The 21,296-nt window shown below is 39.5% G+C and overlaps 1 protein-coding gene across 6 annotated transcripts in view; it reads left to right on the top strand.

The window, feature by feature from the left end:
• Positions 1-21,296, top strand: part of CUL3 (cullin 3) — a 102,372-nt gene that overhangs the window by 15,210 nt on the left and 65,866 nt on the right. For 5 of the 6 annotated variants that reach the window (XM_081579652.1, XM_081579655.1, XM_081579657.1 and 2 more), the window contains one exon: positions 16,540-16,737. The exons of the other annotated variant lie outside the window; for it this stretch is intronic. In XM_081579652.1, coding sequence (XP_081435778.1) covers positions 16,540-16,737 — 198 coding nt within the window. The remainder of the gene's footprint in view (positions 1-16,539; positions 16,738-21,296) is intronic. 6 annotated transcript variants of the gene reach the window in all.

Genomic DNA, 21,296 nt, shown 5'->3' with positions numbered 1-21,296 from the left:
AATGTTACTGTTCTGTAATTTAGTGATGTTAGATGCCAGTTGAGTGTAGATCAGACTTAATTTGTAATTTCATAGTATTGTTCCAGGCTACTGTGCTTTTCTAATTGATAATCTTTCTTTCCTTCCTTGACATCAGTCATTACTTTTGATAGCACAATTCCAGCACAGAAAGGCTGTGTGTTTCTTCTTTGTAGGAAAGAAAGAAATTTACTGAGCAAGGGTTATATGTCAGATGCTTTCACAAACTTTCTTAATTGCTACACAATATACCATCTTCTCCCATTTCTCTTGTTAGAAGCAGATGAGGAAAGTGAATAACTTGCCCAGAGTCTTGAGTGTGTCCCACTGTGCTGTTTTCCTCAAAGCTTGGATCTTTGACTATCTTTTTGGTGGTTGAAGATACTTTAAGTGATGAGCAAATGGTGTTATTGTAGACATCATAAGTCGTTGTGTAGCTATTGGTCATCAAATAAGATTCATCATTATTACTAACTCGTAACAGGACTGCCTTCAAATTATCTAGGCATCATGACGTGTATTAAAAAGGATACGGTAAAGTAAGAGAACAGACTTGATATTACTTTGAGATGCTTATAATCTGGAAGGGAGTGTCCTTACAAAATTTATGGTTTAGTTGTATTTGTCTAGAATATTGCCATTACTCAGATATTTGTACCAAAGCAACTTTTTTTTTGAAGCTGAAGCTCAAAATTAAGATCAAGCATTTTTCCTTGTTTATTTTTTTCTAGCTGTGTCATTCTGAATTGCCTGGAATTTCAAATTCTCACCCTTTTCCCCCACCCACCCTGTTCTAAATTTCTTGTTGGAAATTATTCACAGGGGACTAAAGACTTCTTGTCCTCTGTGTGTAGTGAATGTGAAGAATACAGTTTTCTTCAGTTTAGTTTTAATTGGCTCATGCTGCAGTTCTCCAGCTCTCAGTAATTACAGAACCTTCAAGATGTGTAAGTATATAATAGGCTGACATCATTTTAAATGTAGCATTTTGAAGGTTATGTTTTTATATCTTTTAATGTAGATGAAAAGGCAGAGATGTTTGTGAAAGAAAAGAGATTGTTGGTGTTATTTTTCTTATTTATACTTACTAGTGGGGACATTATAATCCTGGATTGGGTACAGGTAAGGGAGTGAAGTTCACTATTTTTTTTCTTTTCTTTTCTCTTTTTCTTTTTATTACTCTTTGAAGGTAACTTTAAAAAAAATTTATTTATGGCCACATGGCATGTGACATCTTAGTTCCCCAACCAGGGATCGAAGCCATGTCCTGTGCATTGGGAGCTCGAGTCTTAACCACTGGACAATCAAGGAAGTCCCTTTTTTCTTTTTTTTTAATATTTTATTTTATTTATTTGAAGGTCACTTTTAAAAAATAGTGTTAATTTGGTTTCTAAGAGGTCTCACTAAACCTTTCTTTTCTTGCTAAATGAATTTATTTTGCTGAAGACTTTGTAACTTGAACTTGTTGGGGCAGCATGCAGTATGTTCCTAAAATTATGCATGCTTAGTTGTGTCCAACTCTGTGACCCCATGGACTGTAGCCCGTCAGGCTACTCGGTTCTCGGCATTCTCCAGGCAAGAATACTGGAGTTGGTTGCCATTTCCTACTCCAGGGGATCTTCCTGAGACAGGGATCGAACCTGTGTCTCTTCCATTGGCAGGCAGGTTCTTTACTGAGTCACCTGGGAAGCTCCATATACCTAAAATTAGCAAACAGTAAATGTGTGTATAGGTGTGTGTGTGCATTTTATTGTTTTGCTGAAGCATTGTTAGCACATTCCTTCCTGAGTGTATTTGTAGTTATTGCAACCTGAGTAAGTCGGTTTCTCCAATGGGATTAAAATTCTACTCAAAATAATTTGGAAAATTACTTTATAAAGTGTTAGGGCTTTTAAATGACTCTGGTGGTTTTTAATGGTTAACATTGATGACTTCAGAGTTTAACATTTAGTTCTTTTAACTTTCACTGACAGGTAAAGTTGTGTTCTCTATCAAAGATGGGTGAGACATTCACGCATCAGTTCATCACTAGTGTAGTTATCTAGCCACTGTTGTTGACATGTTCACTGATGCCAAGACCAAAGCATGCAGGAACCTGCACTTGAAGTGTATTTCCTTGGGTGTATTGTTTTTGGACTTGTTTGGTTTAGGGAAAGATTATAGTTGTGGACTCCTCCTGAAGAGCTTTTTTATCCACTGTTTTTCTCCTAGTTAACATTAATTAATAAAATTAATGATTAAACATCCTTCTGAGGCATTTAGTTAGGTGAATGGGAAAATGTGAAAATACTTGATATATGAAATTTGAGAATCCTTTGCTTGTACATTATTTGAAAAAGATAGTTGATTATTTTAAAATTAAAATTATGCTGTTACATAAGCACATTAAAATATTCCTCTGTTTCATTGTGCTTAGTAAACTCAAATGTTTGTGTTTTCAAAATTGCATTGGTATAACATAGGTAAAACAGCATTCCCCAGATATTTGTTTATGGCCTTCTAAGTGACATTGAAGAAAAATGCACAGTCCCTTAAGTATCTCATAGTCTAATGGAGGAAAAAGATTCGCAAATGGATAATTATGGAGTAGTGTGTGAGTGTAGTGATAGATATAACCTGAGTGTTACGAAAAAGTTGAGAGAGAGTTGTTAGCTTTGCTTGAGGATTTCAGGGAGGGACTTTTGAAGGATGTGACACTTGAACTGTGTTCAGAAGCTGTGTGAGAAATCAAGAGGCAGAAGAGGGATGTATGAAGAAGGCATGAGAGGGTGGTATGTGGAAGGGAGCTATGACAGTCCAGGAAGTAAATGTAAGATGGGTCGCAGTGAGTGACAGATGAAGTTACAGAAGTGGGCATAGACTGGATCATCAAGTGTTGTGTCCCTTTTAAAAGGGATTGCCTCCCCCGCCCTGTGCTAATAGGAGCTGTGTTTTTAACAGGGCCATGATGCTCATGTGTTTTATTTTAAAGGGTGGATTTTGAGGAAAATAGATTCTAAAAGGTTATTAGAGTTCAGTTCATGATGCCTGGAAGACTGTTGCAGTGATCTAGAAGAAAGTTTTAGGGCAGCAGGATTCAGGATTGGAAGCATGTTTGAGAAATCTCTTGAGCCTGATGTTGGTAGCCCTTGATGATTGAATGAGAGAGAAGAAAGAAGAAAAGTTAAGGCTTATGCTTCCAGCTTGTTTAACTAGGTGGTTTGTGTTGGCCACTATTGAACTAGAGAATACAGAAAGAAGATTTGGATGGGTTTGAAGAGTGAGTTTACCAGAAAGTTTGGACATGATAAATTTGATTTGTGTCTGGAGGATTTTGGTGGGCATGTCCAGCAGGTAGTTGAATACCATAGTTTAGATTTTGGGGTTACTGCCGGGCTGGCAGTATAGATTTGGGAGCAGTTAACATGTAAGCCACTAATTTATCTTCTTTGAGATATAGACCAAACTTCTTCAGAAATCTGGTAAGAGCTACAGACCCACCATCCAGAAAAGAAGTGCACACACAAAATTTTGCAAAATTATCTATGTAGTTTTAGGGGACTCCAGAATCCCTTGCTGGTCTAAAACTTTGTACATTTTAGAATCCTGGAAGTGTTCATAGTAGTTGTAACCATTATAATGAATGGAAATGCATGAGGACCCAGTGTAGAGTGAAAAGAACCAAGGACAGAGCTCTGGGGATTAAAATCATGTAAATAACACTAGAAGAATAGGCCATATGAAATAGGGGGATACTGGTTTTGAAAGAAAGCTACATTTTATTGATTTTCATTTAGCATGGTTGTGCTCTTGTTCAGTCCCTTAAGTTGTGTCTGACTTTTTTGCTACCTCATGGACTATAGCCCATTGGAAACAGTGGCAGACTTTATCTTCTTGGGCTTCAGAATCACAGTTGTGTTCTTAAGGTACTTTTATTTTAGCTGTTTATTTGCTAAGCTTGAAAAACTGTGTTTTTTCTCTGACATTTGATTTCATAGATGAGAGTTCAAGAGATCCTGACTGTTGGTCAGCATGTGAGGGATTATATAGTAGTCCCTCAGTATCCATGGGGGACTGGTTATAGGACCCCTGCAGATAACCAGGATCTGAGGGTGCTCAGTGAAGTGAAAATTGGTCATTCATGTCCGACTCTTTGCAGCCCCATGGATTATACCATACAGTCCATGGAATTCTCCAGGCTGAAACAGTGGAGTGGGTAGCCTTTCCTTTCTCCAAGGGATCTGCCCAACCCAGGGATTGAACTCAGGTCTCCTGCGTTGCAGGTGGATTCTTTACCAGCTGAGCCACCAGGGAAGCCCAAGAATACTGGAGTGGGTAGCCTATCCCTTCTCCAGCGGATCTTCCCGACCCAGAGATCAAACTGGGGTCTCCTGCCTCGCAGGGGGATTCTTTACCAGCTGAGCTATCGGGGAAGCCCTTGAGTGTGCGCAAGTCCCTTGTATAAGATGCCAGAGTACAGTCTGCTCTGTATCTGTGAGTTCCATGGATATGGAGGGCTGGCTATTCTGTGCCCTGGCCTGGGCTGAATTTACCAACATTTGCACTTAATCCTCATAATAGTCTTTTGAGATAGATGTTGTTATTAAATTAAACCCACTTTAAAGTGAAGAAATAAAGGTTTGTTGTTCTTTAGTCAGTCAGTCATGTCCAACTCTCCTGCTACCCTGTGTACTGTAGCCCTTCAGGCTCCTCTGTCTAAAGGATTCTCCAATACTGGATTGCCATTTCTTCCTCCAGGGGATCTTCCCAACCCAGGGATCGAACCCACATGTCCTACATTGGCAGGTGGATTCCTTACCAGTGAGCCACTAGGGAAACCTCTTAATAAAGATTTAGAGGAGTTAAGTAATTTTGCCCAAGTTTGCGTGGCTTGTGCAGTTAGCAAAGCCATGACAAATCTAGGCATGGTGGGCAGCAAAATCTATGTTCTCTACTATTAATAATATACTGTACTGTGTTTACCAAGATTGTCAGTGATTACTGATAATACTGCTCTACCTAGTTACCACAGAAGGATGGGAGGTGAGTCCAGTAGTTTGGACTAGATTTGAAAATAAGGGTTCTGATTCCAGTTCTGATTTTTGGGTAAGTCATTTAACTTCTCTGGGTCTATTTTCATCTTTGAGCATTTTTATGCTTCAGCAATCATGAGAAGAAAAATTTTGTCCTGTGTCTTCACCTCTACCTATAATGCACAAATACTGAGGAAAATATACATAACATCTTGGATTTTAAAATAACTTGATTTATATACGTGAGAAATGATTCTTTTATTATAATGTAAGAGTATTTGTCCAATATTTGAAACTTATTAGTTTACATTTTAGTTTATCTTAGTAACTTCTATATTTTATACTAAAAGTATCTTAAAAATACTTTCTAATAGAAAATTTAGTAATTCATGCTGAGTAGAGACCCTCCTGTATGTTTTTTTAGCTTCCATTGGATCTTCGTTACAGAGCCTAAAAAGATCATTTAAGGTTTTGCTGAACTTTTATTTAGCAGTATAATTATCTCTGGCATTTTCAGTCCACAGTAACTGCTTTTTCTTTGAAATTATTTTGAACATTCTTCTTCATATGTTCAGTATTTAACCTCAGGAATGGTGTCTTAGTCTGCTTTATTGTAACCTCTATATATACCATCGGCAAACTGTTAAGAAAACCACATTGCACATGGATGGGTTGTTCGAGGCCATCATTATCACATTCTCTTGTGGCCTTTATTTGTGCAAAGTTGTTAAAAGCCACATCTTATTTATATTTTATATGGATGGCATCCTCTGTATGAGGGTATCTGATGAAATAGGTTGTAGTTTAGATATAACAGTAAAGTCTCTTAAGGCTATTTCAGAGAAGTCTCTGATAGACCTGGATTTGAATAAGGTTTGAGAAACAAAGTTGTTTTCTAAAGAGTTCCTTTTTAAGCTCTCCAAAAAAGATTAGAATAATAAGACTTAGTTTGAGTCATCGGCCTAAGAATCCTCTTGACTGGGAGTTGAACTTGTTTGAAAAAACTGTTTTGCCTACCTACTCCTTCCTCTTTTCACATTCATACCCTTTGGACAGGACTTGAAGAGGATTCTTTTTTCTTTTTTTTAATGTCTTTTTATAAATCTCTTTATTGAGATAAGCTGTACATATTAAATGTATGCAACTTGATGAGCTTGGAGGTAAGTATTCATTTATGAAGCGATCGCAATATATGCAATAAATATATCCATCACCTCCAAATTTTCTTCCAGCCCTCTTTGGAGAGGATTTTATTAGTTCAATATCTTATCCATTTCAAGTCAGAAGTAGACATGAATCGGATGAGTAATTGATGTAGTGTTTCCCTGGTTGTGAACAGAGAATTGTAGGTTTTATGTGGCATGAAAAGGGCTGCCTAGTAAGAGATAAGTAGAAAATTTATCAACAAGTTCTTGTTAAATGTCAGGTATTATTTTGATGACTGAGTTTACTCAGTAGTGAGGAAAATCCCTGCTTTCATGGAACAGATATTTGACTGGGAAGAGAGAGACCAGGAAAAGAGATAATGTGAGGTTGGAATTTGATGGTCACTAGTGGGAGGGAGGGGCTTCCCTGGAGGCTCAGTGGTAAAGAATCTGCCTGCCAATCAATGCAGAAGACATGGGTTCCATCCCTGGGTCAGGAAGGATCCCCTGGAGAAGGAAATGGCAACCCACTCCAGTATTCTTGCCTTGGAAATCCCATAGACAGAGGAGCATGATGGACTACAGTCCATGGGGTTGCGAAGAGTGGGAGACAACAACAGCAAGTAGGAGGAGGCTGCTGCTTTAAATAGAGTAGATAGTTAAAACTTCATTTTAAGATGACTTCATTAAAGGTCGAGCAGCATTTGAGTTTGATAAGGGAATGAGCCATGCGGATATCTGGGGGAAGACCGTTTCCAGACAGAGAATAGCAAAAACCACCTTGAAGTGAACTTGTTTATCATGTTGCAAGGAATAACAAGAAGTCTGGTAGGGCTGGAATAAAGAGAGCAAGGAGGAGGGAGAGATGAAGTCACAGAGATTATCAGGTCAAATAAGAGTTTGTAGGCTAGTGTTTAGGACTCTAACTCCAAGAGAAGTCACCCACCAGGGGTTGTGAGCAACCAAGTGACATGATTTGGCTTGTTTTCAGAAGGGTCACTCTGATTGCTTTATGATAGTGGGCCAAGAGCAGAAACAGACCAATTAGGAGACTGTTGTAGTAATCTGAGAGATAATGGTGGTTTGGACTAGGCTAGTAACAGGGGAAGAAGTGAGGACTTAGTTTTGGGTGCATTCTGAAGATCAGTTCAGTTGATCAGTTGTGTCTGATTCTTTGTGATGCCATGGACTGCAGCACGCCAGGCTTCCCTGTCCATCATCAACTTGCAGAGCTTGCTCAAACTCATGTCCGTGAAGTTGGTGATGCCATCCAACCATCTCATCCTCTGTCATCCCCTTCTCCTCCTGCCTTCAGTCTTTCCCAGCATCAGTGTCTTTTCCAATGAGGCATTTCTTTGCATCAGGTGCCCAAGCATTGGAGCTTCAGCATCATTCCTTCCAATGACTATTTAGGACTGATTTCCTTTAGGATGGAGTGTTCCCCTTGCAGTTCAAGGGACTGTTAAGAGTTTTCTTCAACACCACAGTTCAGAAGTATCAATTCTTCGGCACTCGGCTTTCTTTATAGTCCAACTCTCACATCCATGCATGACTACTGGAAAAACCACAGCTTTTTAATATGCTGTCTAGGTTTGTCATAGCTTTTCTTCCAAAGAGCAAGTGTCTTTTAATTTCATGGCTGCAGTCATCATCTGCAGTAATTTTAGAACCCAAGAAAATAAAGTCTGTCACCATTTCCATTGTTTCCCCATCTATTTGCCATGAAGTGATGAGACCAGATGCCATAGTCTTAATTTTTTGAATGTTGAGTTTTAAGCCAACTTTTTCATTCTCCTCTTTCACTTTCATCAAGAAACTCTTTAGTTCCTCTTCACTTTCTGCCATAAGGGTGGTGTCATTTGCATATCTGAGGTTATTGATATTTCTCCGGCAATCTTGATTTTCCGGCTTGAGCTTCATCCAGCTGGCATTTTGCATGATGTCCTCTGCATAGAGGTTGAAAAAACAGTGAGACAATATACTGCCTTGACATACTCTTTCCCCAATTTGGAACCAGTCAGTTGTTCCATGTCTGGTTCTTACTGTTGCTTCTTGACTTGCATACAGGTTTCTCAGGAGGCAAGTCAGGTGGTCTGGTATTCCTATCTCTTGAAGAATTTTCCAGTTTGTTGTGATGCATACAGTCAAAGGTGTTGGCGTAGTTATTAAAGCAGAAGTAGATGTTTTTCTGGAACTTTCTTGCTTTTGCAATGATCTAATGGATGTTGGCAATTTGATCTCTGGTTCCCCTGCCTTTTCTAAATCCAGCCTGAACATCTGGAAGTTCTTGGTATATGTACTGTTGAAGTCTCGCTTGGAGAATTTTGAGTATTACTTTGCTAGCGTGTGAGATGAATGCAGTTGTGCAGTAGTTTGAACATTGACTGGCATCGCCTTTCTTTGGGATTGGAATGAAAACTGACCTTTTCCAGTGGTGTGGCCGCTGCTGTGAAGTCACTCAGTTGTGTCTGACTCTTTGCGACCCCATGGACTGTAGCCCACCAGACTCCTCCATCCGTGGAATTTGCTAGGCAAGAGTACTGGAGTGGGTTGCCATTTCCTTCTCCAGTGGATCTTCCCGACCCAGGGATGGAACCCAGGTCTCCTGTATTGCAGGTAGACGCTTTACCGTCTGAGCCACCAGGGACACTGCTGAGTTTTCAAAATTTGCTGGCATATTGAGTGCAGCACTTTGACAGCATCACCTCTTAGGATTTGAAATAGCTCACCTGGAATTCCATCACCTCCACTAGCTTTCTTCGTAGTGATGCTTCCTAAGGCCCACTTGACTTCGCATTCCAGGATGTCTGGCTCTAGGTGAGTGATCACACCATCGTGGTTATCGGGGTTATGAAGATCTTTTTTGTCTAGTTCTTCTGTGTATTCTTGCCACCTCTTCTTAATATCTTCTACTTCTGTTAGGGCCATACTGTTTCTGTTCTTTATTTTACCCATCTTTGCATGAAATGTTCCCTTGGTATCTTGAATTTTTTGACGAGATCTCTAGTCTTTCCCATTCTATTGTTTTCCTCCATTTCTTTGCATTGATCACTGAGGAGGGCTTTCTTATCTCTCCTTGCTGTTCTTTGGAACTCTGCATTCAGATGGGTATATATCTCCTTTTCTCCTTGCCTTTTGCTTGTCATCTTTTCCTGGCTATTTGTAAGGCCTCCTCAGACAACCATTTTGCCTTTCTTTTTCTTGAGGATAGTATTGATCACTGCTTCCTTCCGACAACCATTTTGCCCTCCTTTTTCTTGGGGATAGTATTGATCACTGCTTCCTTCCTATACAGTGTCACGAACCTCCATCCATAATTCTTCAGGCATTCTTACTAGGTCTGATCCCTTGAATTCATTTGTCTCTTCCACTGTATAATCGTTAGGGGATTTGATTTAGGTCATACCTGAATGGTTTTTTGGTTTTCCCTACTTTGTTCAATTTAAGCTGAATTTGGCAATAAGGAGTTCATGATCTGAGCCACAGTCAACTCCCAGTCTTGTTTTTGCTGACTATATAGAGTTTCTCCATCTTTGGCTGCAAAGAATATAATCAATCTGATTTTGTATTGACCATCTCGTGATGTCCATGTGTAGGGTCATCTTTTGTGTTGTTGGAAGAGGGTGTTTGCTATGATCAGTGCATTCTCTTGGTAAAACTGTTGTTAGCCTTTGCCCTGCTTTATTTTGTACTCTGAGGCCAAACTTGCCTGTTACTCCATGTAACTCTTGACTTCCTACTTTTGCATTCCAGTCCCCTATGATGAAAAGGACATCTTCTTTTGATGTTAGTTCTAGAAGGTCTTGTAGGTCTTTTTAGAAGCTGCAGTTGAAAGGATTTTCAGCATTATGGGTTGGGGCATAGACTTGGATTACTGTGAGACTGAATGGTTTGCCTTGAAAATGAACAGAGATCATTCTGTCGTTTTTGAAATTGCATCCAACCCAGACCAGTAACGCTGAAGAAGCTGAAGTTGAACGGTTCTGTGAAGACCTACAAGACCTTTTAGAACTAACACCCAAACAAGATGTCCTTTTCATTATGGGGGACTGGGATGCAAAAGTAGGAAGTCAGGAAACACCTGGCGTAACAGGCAGATTTGGCCTTGGAGTACAGAATGAAGCAGGGCAAAGACTAATAGAGTTTTGCCAAGAGAACGCACTGGTCATAGCAAACACCCTCTTCCAACAACACAAGAGAAGACTCTACACATGGACATCACCAGATAGTTGACACACCAGATAGTTGATTATATTCTTTGTAGCCAAAGATGGAGAAGCTCTATACAGTCAGCAAAAACAAGACCGGGAGCGGGCTGTGGCTCAGATTCGAACTCCTTATTGCCAAATTCAGACTTAAATTGAAGAAAGTAGGGAAAACCACTAGACCACTCAGGTATGACCTAAATCAAATCCCTTATAATTATACAGTGCAAGTAACAAATAGATTTAAGGGACTAGATCTGATAGAATGCCTGATGAACTATGGACAGAGGTTCGTGACATTGTACAGAAGACAGGGATCAAGACCATCCCCATGGAAAAGAGATGCAAAAAAGCAAAATGGCTGTCTGAGGAGGCTTTACAAATAGCTGTGAAAAGAAGAGAAGTGAAAAGCAAAGGAGAAAAGGAAAGATATTCCCATCTGAATGCAGAGTTCCAAAGAATAGCAAGGAGAGATAAGAAAGCCTTCCTCAGCGATCAATGCAAAGAAATAGAGGAAGACAACAGAATGGGAAGGACTAGCGATCTCTTCAAGAAAATTAGAGGTACCAAAGGGAACATTTCATGCAAAGATGGGGTCAATAAAGGACAGAAATGGTATGGACCTAACAGAAGCAGAAGATATTAAGAAGAGGTGGCAAGAATACACAGAAGAACTGTACAAAACAGATCTTCACGACCCAGATAATCACGATGGTGTGACCACTCACCTAGAGCCAGACATCCTGGAATGTGAAGTCAAGTGGGCCTTAGAAAGCATCACTACGAACAAAGCTAGTGGAGGTGATGGAATTCCAGTTGAGCTATTTCAAATCCTCATAGATGATGCTGTGAAAGTGCTGCACTCGATATGCCAGCAAATTTGGAAAACTCAGCAGTGGCCACAGGACTGGAAAAGGTCAGTTTTCATTCCAATCCCAAAGAAGGGCAATGCCAAAGAATGCTCCAACCTACCGCACAATTGCACTCGTCTCACGCTAGTAAAGTAATGCTCAAAATTCTCCAAGCCAGACTTTAGCAATACGTGAACCGTGAACTTCCAGATGTTCAAGCTGGTTTTAGAAAAGGCAGAGGAACCAGAGATCAAATTGCCAACATCCTCTGGATCATCGAAAAAGCAAGAGCATCCCAGAAAAATATCTTTTTCTGCTTTATTGACTATGCCAAAGCCTTTGACTGTGTGGTTCACAATAAACTGTGGAAAATTCTGAAAGAGATGGGAATACCAGACCATCTGACCTGTCTCTTGAGAAACCTGTATGCAGGTCAGGAAGCAACAGAACTGCACATGGAACAACAGACTGGTTCCAAATAGGAAAAGGAGTATGTCAAGGCTGTATATTGTCACCCTCCTTATTTAATTTATATGCAGAGTACATCATGAGAAACGCTGGGCTGGAGGAAGCACAAGCTGGAATCAAGATTGCCGGGAGAAATGTCATTAACCTCAGATATGCAGATGATACCACCCTTATGGCAGAAAGCGAAGAGGAACTAAAGAGCCTTTTGATGAAAGTGAAAGAGGAGAGTGAAAAGGTTGGCTTAAAGCTCAACATTCAGAAAACTAAGATCATGGCATCTGGTCCCATCACTTCATGGGAAATAGATGGGGAAACAGTGTCCGACTGTATTTTTTTGGTCTCCAGAATCACTGCAGATGGTGATTGCAGCCATGAAATTAGAAGACACTTACTCCTTGAAAGGAAAGTTATGACCCACCTAGACAGCATATTAAAAAACAGAGACATTACTTTGCCAACAAAGGCCCGTCTAGTCAAGGCTAGGGTTTTTCCAGTCGTCATGAGTGGATGTGAGAGTTGGACCGTGAAGAAAGCTGAGTGCCGAAGAATTGATGCTTTTGAACTGTGGTGTTGGAGAAGACTCTTGAGAGTCCCTGGGACTGCAAGGAGATCCAACCAGTCCATCCTAAAGGAGATCAGTCCTGAGTGTTCATTGGAAGGACTGATGTTGAAGCTGAAACTCCAGTACTTTGGCCACCTCATGCAAAGAGTTGACTCATTGGAAAAGACCCTGATGCTGGGAAGTATTGGGGGCAGGAGGAGAAGGGGACGACAGAGGATTAGATGGCTGGATGGCATCACCCACTTGATGGACCTGGGTTTGGGTAGACTCCTGGAGTTGGTGATGGACAGGGAGGCCTGGTGTGCTGCTGTTCATGGTGTCGCAAAGAGTCGGATACGACTGAGCGACTGAACTGCGTTTCGGACTCTTTGGTTGACTATGAGTGCTACTCCATTTCTTCTAAGGGATTCTTGCCCACAGTGGTAGGTACAATGGTCATTCGAATTAAATTCACCCATTCCAGTCCATTTTAGTCACTGATTCCTAAAATGTCGATTTTCGCTCTTGCCATCTCCTGTTTTACCACTGCCAATTTACCTTGAGACGTGGCCCTAACATTCCTGGTTCCTATGCTATATTGTTCTTTACAGCATGGAACTTTACTTCCATCACCAGTTACATTCACAACTGGGCATTGTTTCCGTTTTGGCTCTGTCTCTTCGTTCTTTGTGGAGTCATTTCTCCACTCTTCTCCGGTTGCATATTGGGCACCTACTGACCTGGGGAGTTCATCTTTCAGTGTCCCATCATTTTACCTTTTCATACTGTTCATGGGGTTCTCAAGGCAAGAATGGTGAAGTGGTTTGCTGTTCCCTTCTCCAGCAAACTACGTTTTGTCAGAACTCTCCAATATGACCTGTCTGTCTTGGGTGTCCTTACACGGCATGGCTCATAGTTTCGTTGAGTTAGAGAAGGCTGTGGTCCATGTGATCAGTTTGGTTATTTTTTTGTGATTGTGGTGTTCATTCTGTCTGCCCTCTGATGGATAAGGATAAGAGGCTTGTGGAAGCTTCCTGTTGGGAGAGACTGACTGTGGGGGAAGATCTTGTTTGATGAGAGAGGCTACGCTCAGTAAATCTTTAATCCAATTGTCTGTTGATGGGCTAGGCTGTGTTCCCTCTCTATTGTTTTTAGCCTGAGGCCAAACTATGGTAGGGGCAATTACAGTCTTGGTGACTTCCTTCAAAAGGACTTGTGTAGGCGCTGTTGTATTCAGTGTCCCTTACTCTGCAGCAGTCCACTGTTGACCCATGCTTCTGTGGAGACTCCTGGACTCTCTTAGGAAATTGTGGCTCAGTCTTTGGTGGAGACACTCCTCCTTTCTCCTGGCGTGCACAGAGTTTTGTTTCTGCCTTCCAGGAGTCTGTTTCCCTAGTTCTGTGGAAGTTCTATAAACAAGTCCCACTGGCCTCCAGTGTCAAATTCCCTGGGCATTCTCAGTCCCTTTGCCAGATCCCCATATTAGGGAGTCTTGTTGTGGGTCCTAGAACTCTTAACAGTGCTAGAATTTCTTTGGTATAATTGTTCTGCAGTTTGTGGGTCGTCTGCTCGGCAGCTCTGTGGTGTGGCTAATGGTGCCCTCCTCCAAGAGGGTTTAATGTCACATGCTGCATGACCCAGGTCTGCTGCAGCCAGAGCCCCTGTCCCCGCTGCAGGCCACTGCTGACCTGTACCTCCTCAGGAGACACTCAAACACTCAAAGGCAGGTCTGGCTCAGTCTCTGTGGGGTCTCTGGGTCCTGATGCTCACGAGGTTTTGTTTGAGCCCTCCGAGCGTCTCTGGCAGGTATGGGGTTTGATTCTAAATGTGATTTTGCCCCTCCTACTGTCTTGTTGGGGATTCTCCTTTGCCCTTGGACGTGGGGTATCTTTTCTTGCTGGGATTCAACATTCTCCTGTCGATGATTGTTCTTCAGCAAGTTGCAGTTTTGAATTTCTGGCAGGAGAAGATTAGTGCACATCCTTTACTCCACCATCTTGAAGACTGGAGATAGAGATAATAGAATTTCCTCTTGGATTAGTAGTGAGGTGATAAACTAAAGAGAACTGACTGCAAACTTTTTGGCCTTAGCACCAGGAAAGATGGACTGGATGTCTTCTCAGCTGGAGAAGACTGTAGGGATGCCAACTTAGGGGAGAAGATTAGTCATTCTGTTCTAGATGTGATTGAGACGCTTAGTAGGTTTTCAAGTACAAATACTGAGTTAGAGGGCTGGATATGGGAACCTGGTATTAAGCAGTTGGTGGGAGAGGGTGGCTCCAAACAGGATATATAAATTTTGAGGTTGACTTAAAGCCAGGAGACCGGATGAGTTAACTTCATCTGAAAACTGAGTTTGGATAGATAAGAGGTTCTGCAAAGAGTTGGAGGTTGTGGTGATGAGTAAGAATCAGTAAGCAGGTTGGCAAAATAGGAGCAACTGGAACAAAAAGAAAAATAAGAGATGGTAGTGCTTGAAAGGCAAGGGAGGAATCTGTATCAGTCTGAATAATTGGCTCTTTGAATTGCTGTCAGAGTGGTCAAGTAAGATGAGAAGTGAGACTTTGTTAGAGATAGCAGTGTGGAAGGTCACTGGTGACTTTCTATAGAGTAGTTTTTGTGAAATGGTAGAGCGTGCGTGTGTGCTAAATTACTTCAGTCGTGTCCGACTTGCGAACCTATGGACTGTAGCCCGTCAGGCTCCTCTGCTCAAGGGATTCTCTAGGCAAGAATACTGGAGTAGGTTGCTGTTTTCTTCTCCATGGAATCTTCCTGACCCAGGGATTGAACCTGCATCTCTTATGTCTGCTGCATTGGCAGGCGCATTCTTTACCACTAGCGCCACCTTGGCTGGTGAAATGGTAGAGATAAAAGCCTTATTAGAATAGATTCAAGATACAATGGGGAAAATGTGACTTGGGGATAGTAAATAAAGAAGTCTTCTCCCCAGCTCTGTGATTGTGTTGTAAATGAAGAAGAAGGTTTTCTGGTGGTGCTGGAGAAATATGTGGGATTGTGAGGATTTGTTTGTTTTTAAGAAGGGAAACTGAGGATATTAAATGCAGATGGAAATTACTTAGCACAGAGGAAAATTTTAAAGATGCTGGAAAGGTAGATTGCTATAGGGAGGTCCTTGAATAGGTGACTTGGGATGGACCTAGAGTAGTACTCGTTAAACTTTTTTTTGTATATGTATCACCTGGGGTGCTTGTTAAACTGCATATGCAGTTCTGTTGGTCTGGGATGGGGCCTGAAATTCTGCATTTCTAACAAGTCCCTTGATGATGTCTATTTCTGGTCCCTGTGCTATAATTTGAGTATAAGAACTTGGCGCTTCAAGCACAAGAGCTAGCAGTTATGTTGGTGTACAGTCATACAGGTTAGTGGATATGACACTCTCTTCAGGTTGTTTCTGTTTTCTCAGTGGAACAGGAAGCAAGTCATTATCCTATAAGGTTGAGGATGGAGGAGATGGTATAAAATCGTCTAGTAAAGTAGAGTTAGACTAGAAAAGTAGAACCGTGGGATTGTATTAAGGATTCACTTATGGTTAGTGGTTATGAATTTAAATTGAGATGGATTGAATACGGTTGTATGTATGTATATTTGTAGTTACGTTCAGCTGCATGGGTGCATGTGAGGATAAGTGGGCAGTTGGGGTGTAGAATGGCAAGTATTTTGAAGTGGGGGAAAGGGGCAAGTTATTTATGGGTGTATGCAACAGTGCTCAGAAATGACAGACAATGGAATCTAAACTGGGAAAGGAGGAAAATAAGAGAATACTAGGTTAAACAAAGAAAATGTGTGGATTTATTGTTGTTTTGTTTTTTAATTGCAGATCTCCTCATCTTTAATTTGCTAAGGAGCTCTGCAGATCTTCAGGAGAGGAAAATAGTATTCATGTCCCCAATGTTTTTTTCATCAAGGAATTCTTTCTGTCTTTCTGAGCTTGTATTCTACTAAATAAACTTAGGGAAAAGATGTCTTATATTTTTGGCTAAAACAAGTATTAACATCAGGAATTATGATTTTATTTAAAGTGGAGGGTTGTGCTGCAGATAAGGAAGGAGGGAGGTCTTAAAATGATATTTTAAAATCACTTCTTTCAGCTCTAAAAACTATTTTAAATGTATCCCATTATTTCTGTTAAAATAGATTGTTAGCATCCTTGTAAGTCCTGGAGATATGTAGTCATAATCATATAATAAAATATTTACTATATGGACAAATACAGAAAGATTTTCAACCATTGGTTTTTTTCTTTTTTTTTTGTCTCTTTCTCTCTTTTGGCTATTACAGATGACCATGGATGAAAAATATGTAAACAGCATTTGGGACCTTCTGAAAAATGCAATTCAAGAAATCCAGCGTAAGAATAACAGTGGTCTTAGTTTTGAGGAGCTCTATAGAAATGCATATACAATGGTTTTGCATAAACATGGAGAAAAGCTCTACACTGGACTAAGAGAAGTTGTTACCGAACATCTCATAAATAAGGTATCCAACTTTTAAAGGACTTTTGCTAACTGTATTGAACCTAGAAGTATTATTTTTAAAGGTTCCAGGAAGCCTATAGAAATAATAGTAGCCGTGTTGTAAAACCTCACTTAGAAACTTATAACCAGCTAAACTAGAGTTTTTGATAATTGAGGGAAGGTGAAATTTGTGATCTTTGATAAATATAATTTCATAAATAAATTTAATATACATATGGTTGTTTATGAATAAGTTAACTGTAGATCGTTATTTTCTTTAAAATGCTTATCAGCCCATTTTAGCTTTGTCTTCTTTGTATATTTGAAAATAAGATGACTACATTGTTTAAAAAATATTGTCTAAGACTTTTTACCAGATGAAATTGGCCTTATTCATTTTAACTGAGTTTTACTACAACGAATAGGAATTTTTTAAGGTAAATTAGTGTTGGACTGTTAACATTATAAAATGGTTCTTTGGTTCCAAAAAGATGTTTGTTTTTTTAGAACAAATGTGTTTTATAAAGCAGACTCTTCCACTATAAATATGTCCTGCTTTAAGATTGTCAGATAAGATGTAAAATACCACAGATAAAAACTTCTCAGAGTTTTTGCGTGGTATTAGGGTATTTGTTTTCTAAATTTTCTTTTGAAAAAAAATGGAAAAGTTGCATCAATAGTACAGTAATTTCTTTATATTGTAGATTTACCAGTTGTCCAGATTTTGCCACATTTTAGCCAATCTTTCTATTGGTATTTGTTATTACTATTATTGGTATTATTATTATTGCCGAACAGTTAGAGAATTGGTTTTAGATTCATTTACACTGAAATGCTTTGGAATATTTCTTCTAAGAACAAGGAAATTCTCTCACTTAACCAAAGAACAATATTCAAAATCAGGCAGTTTAACATGAATATAAAACTATTATCTAATATGATCCACATTCAGATTCACCAGTTGTCCTTTGTGGCAGTGATGTCCTTTATAGCAGTTTGTTTTCTGATCCAGGATCTTAATCCAGGATCACTCATTCAATTCCTTAGCCTGCTTTTGTCTTTCAGCACATTGACATTTTTGAGAGTATAGGTCAGTTGTTTTGTAGATTGTCCCTCAGTTTTTGGTTTGTCTGATTGTTTCCTCATGACTAGTTTCAGGTTATGCATTTTTGGCAGGAATTATACATAAGTGATGTTGTGTCCTCAGTGCATCACATCAGGAGGCACATGATGTCAGTTTATCCCATTATTGGTGATGTTAACTTTGATCACTTGGTGTCCGCCAGATTTCTCCACTGTGAAGGTACCTTTTTTCCCTTTGTAATTCATAAGTAATTTGTTCAGATATATTTTGAGACTGTGTAAATATCCTGTTCCCCAAGAAGCTTTTCATGTGATGGTTTTAGCATCCATTGATGATTCTTGCATGAATCATTATTTCTACAATGGTTACAAAATAATCACTTTATATTTCTACTCTTCTGTAATTCTTTTCTCTTAAATGGGATTACATGAGCAGGTAGCTAGTGTCTCATGAAACAAGGTGATTATGTTCTTCATTCATTCAATAGTTTTTTTTTTGTTAAGTGCCTAACTGTACAGTTTTCTAAGAAAATGTAGTAGATGCAAAGAGATACGACACTGTCCCTTTCCAGGTTTGTTTTTGTTTTTATTCTGATGTGAGAGATGATATACACATTTAGATAACAGTGTGAGGCATTACATAATTAAAGGGCAAATGAGTTGTATAGGCATAAATGGCTTAGTTATTCAAATGAGGGAGATATTACCCTGGGCTGTAAGATTTCATAGGAAAGGATGAAATTGAACTGAACCATGAAAAATTTCGAATATAAGTGAACGATGCGAAAGGTGTTCCAGGATGTCAGACGTCTCATGATTATACAGAAATAAATTTGGTGGTAAGTAGAGTTGGATTGAGGTGTGTAATAATTTATGGGGATTAGTGGAGTGGAGTGTTGCAGAGTTTGATTTGGGAATAGATTGGAGAAAAACTTGAATGCCAAGCTAAGGAATTTGGACTTTACAGTGGAGGTTTATTGGAGGTTTTTAAGTGGATGATAATATGACAGAATATTTTAAGAAGATTAAGATGAGAGATATAAAGTAGAATTGAGGAACTGTGTGCTAGAAACAGAGGAAGACCTGGAAAAAGCTAATTAAGATGATAGTCTAAAAATGTGATGTCAAAAATTCTGAAATAAGACGAGATAAAATTTAGTTACTGGGAGAGAATTATGGTGCTACCAATAAAATAATTGTGAACTTTGGTGGAACACTGATTTGGAATGGGTAGAGGAGATGACAAATTTTGTTTTAGGTTAATATTGGAAACTTTTATAGTTGGAAGTCAACTTAGAAGTCATTTTACATGTGAGGAAATTTGTGTGAGAGATTGTAATAAGATGTCCAGGTATAGATATGGTGGGTTTGGAGCTTGGCAGGAACTCAGAACTGGAGAGTGAGATCTGACATTTGGTAGCCTGCACTGAGGAATATGTGTTGGGAGTTCAAAAACGAAAATCCCAGAGCCAAGGGATGAATCTTCAAAAGCAAACTATGGTAAACAGGTGTGAGAAATGAAGACTAGTTTAAGACTCTTGCATCAAAAAGAGAAGAAAAGTAGAGTGGGAGAGGTTTGTTTAAAGCTATAGAAGAGAAGTTTGGAGCAGCTGAAGTTTTGGATATGAAGGAAATGTGAAATGGAACAGTGGAGAAGTAAAGGTAGAAGGAGGAGCAGATTCTCACAGGGCATGATAATATGATCCCAGCTAAGTCTTACTTAGCATTTACTGTATGCTAGGTCCACTTCTAGTGCTTTTGGATATGTTCACATAGTTAATGGTCACAACCCAAGGAGCCAGATACTACTATTACCTCTATTTAAAAATTAAGAAACCCAGGCACACAGTGTTGGTGATTTGTCCAAATACACAAAGTTAGGGAATTCCCAGTAGCTCAGATGCTAAAGCATCCACCTGTAATAGAGGAGACCCATGTTTGATCCCTGCGTCAAGAAGATCCTCTGAAGAAGGGATTGGCAACCCACTCCAGTATTCTTGCTTGGAGAATTCCATGGAAAGAGTAGCCTGGCAGGCTACAGCCCATGGGGTTGCTAAGAGTTGGACACGACTGAGCGACTAACACTTCACTTTCACAAAGTTAGTAAGTAGCCAGCTGAAACAGGATTCAAACAGTGTGGCTTCAGGCTGAATCCCTAACTTTTCTATAAATCTGCTCCTGAGGCGGCATGAATGGATGAAGATGCAGTAAATATGCTGAAATTGAGGGTGCATGTGGAATTTCATGAAAATTGCCTCAGTGTTTATAAAACTGTAGTCCTTTAAATCTTAGTTCTTGGTGTATTTATGGTTAAATTCAAGGAGTTGGCAGGAGTATCTTTGAGATTCTTTAGTTATAAAACTACCACAAATCTAATAATTAAGCAATGTATCTTCTAAAAATGAGATGAAGAGGCTTGGAGTAGCTCCTGTGGGAAATATACTAAGGAATTGGCTAGTGAGGGAAAAGATATCTCTGTGGGAGTTGGCCTGAATGTATGATTTATCTTTCTTCCTTCCTTCCTTTTTTTTTTTTTTTTTTTTTTGAAGAAGTGCTTTGCGGCTTGGGTACAGATGCAGGAAAAAAACCTGTACGTTTATGTGCTTTGATTCAAAAAGTGAGGAGAGGAGGGAAGGGCACAGTGAGAGGTCAGTGTTAATGTGCCAGATTTTGGGACTCTGAAACATGGTTAGGTGGAAATTGGAGTCATGTGAACAATAACTCTGGGAACTGTTAAGAGCTTCAGTATAGTCTCTTAAAGTGGTCCCATATCTAAGATTAACTGTTATTTCAAAATATAGCCAGTTCTCTACAGTATATTCCAGAGAACATGTATTCGAGTTGATTATGCTAAAGAATAAAAAAGTGAATATGCTGAACTGTTATTTCTCCTGGAAGTATTAATGAAATAGCAGCAGCATCTGAAGATGTTCTTTAATTTTTTTTTTTCTTTTACAAATACTTATTTGACCACCTTAAGCTAGTTAATTTCTGACTAGGAAATGTACCAGTATCAGCATATCTGTTGATTTCTTTGTTTCAGTTGAATTAAGTTTTTGAACCTCTGCTAGTATCTATGCTTTCATTTTTCTGTTTCCCGTTGATCTTCTTTCATTTTTACTTTGATTTTGTAAGACACTTTAAAATATTGTACAAATACAGTACTGTCTGAAGGGGACACTATTACAAAAAGTCTTAACTGACAGAGCCATCATTACAGTAGCGTAAAATGTTTGTCCTCTAATGTAGGAAGTCCATTTGTTCTACCAAATAGGACTTAGGGATGTTACTGATATAATGTGCAGAGAGATTGTTTGCATGTAAATCAATAGTGCCTGTCTCTACATTGCACTTTCTGCCTGGAAGGTAAGAGAATGGTTTAGGGTTCTGTGGTATCAAAAGTTATATGTCTTCAGTCTCACAGAATGTATCCCTTTTTATGGTTCTGGAAGCATTCCTACAGCTTTTTGTTCACTGTGCTTTGAGCAGTTAGCTGAA

The sequence above is a fragment of the Giraffa tippelskirchi genome, chromosome 3, assembly GCF_054371585.1.
Source record: "Giraffa tippelskirchi isolate mGirTip1 chromosome 3, T2T-mGirTip1v1.2.pri, whole genome shotgun sequence".
NCBI lineage: Eukaryota > Metazoa > Chordata > Mammalia > Artiodactyla > Giraffidae > Giraffa > Giraffa tippelskirchi.
Note: the sequence above shows the minus strand (reverse complement) of the source record. Positions and strands in the feature narration are given on the sequence as shown.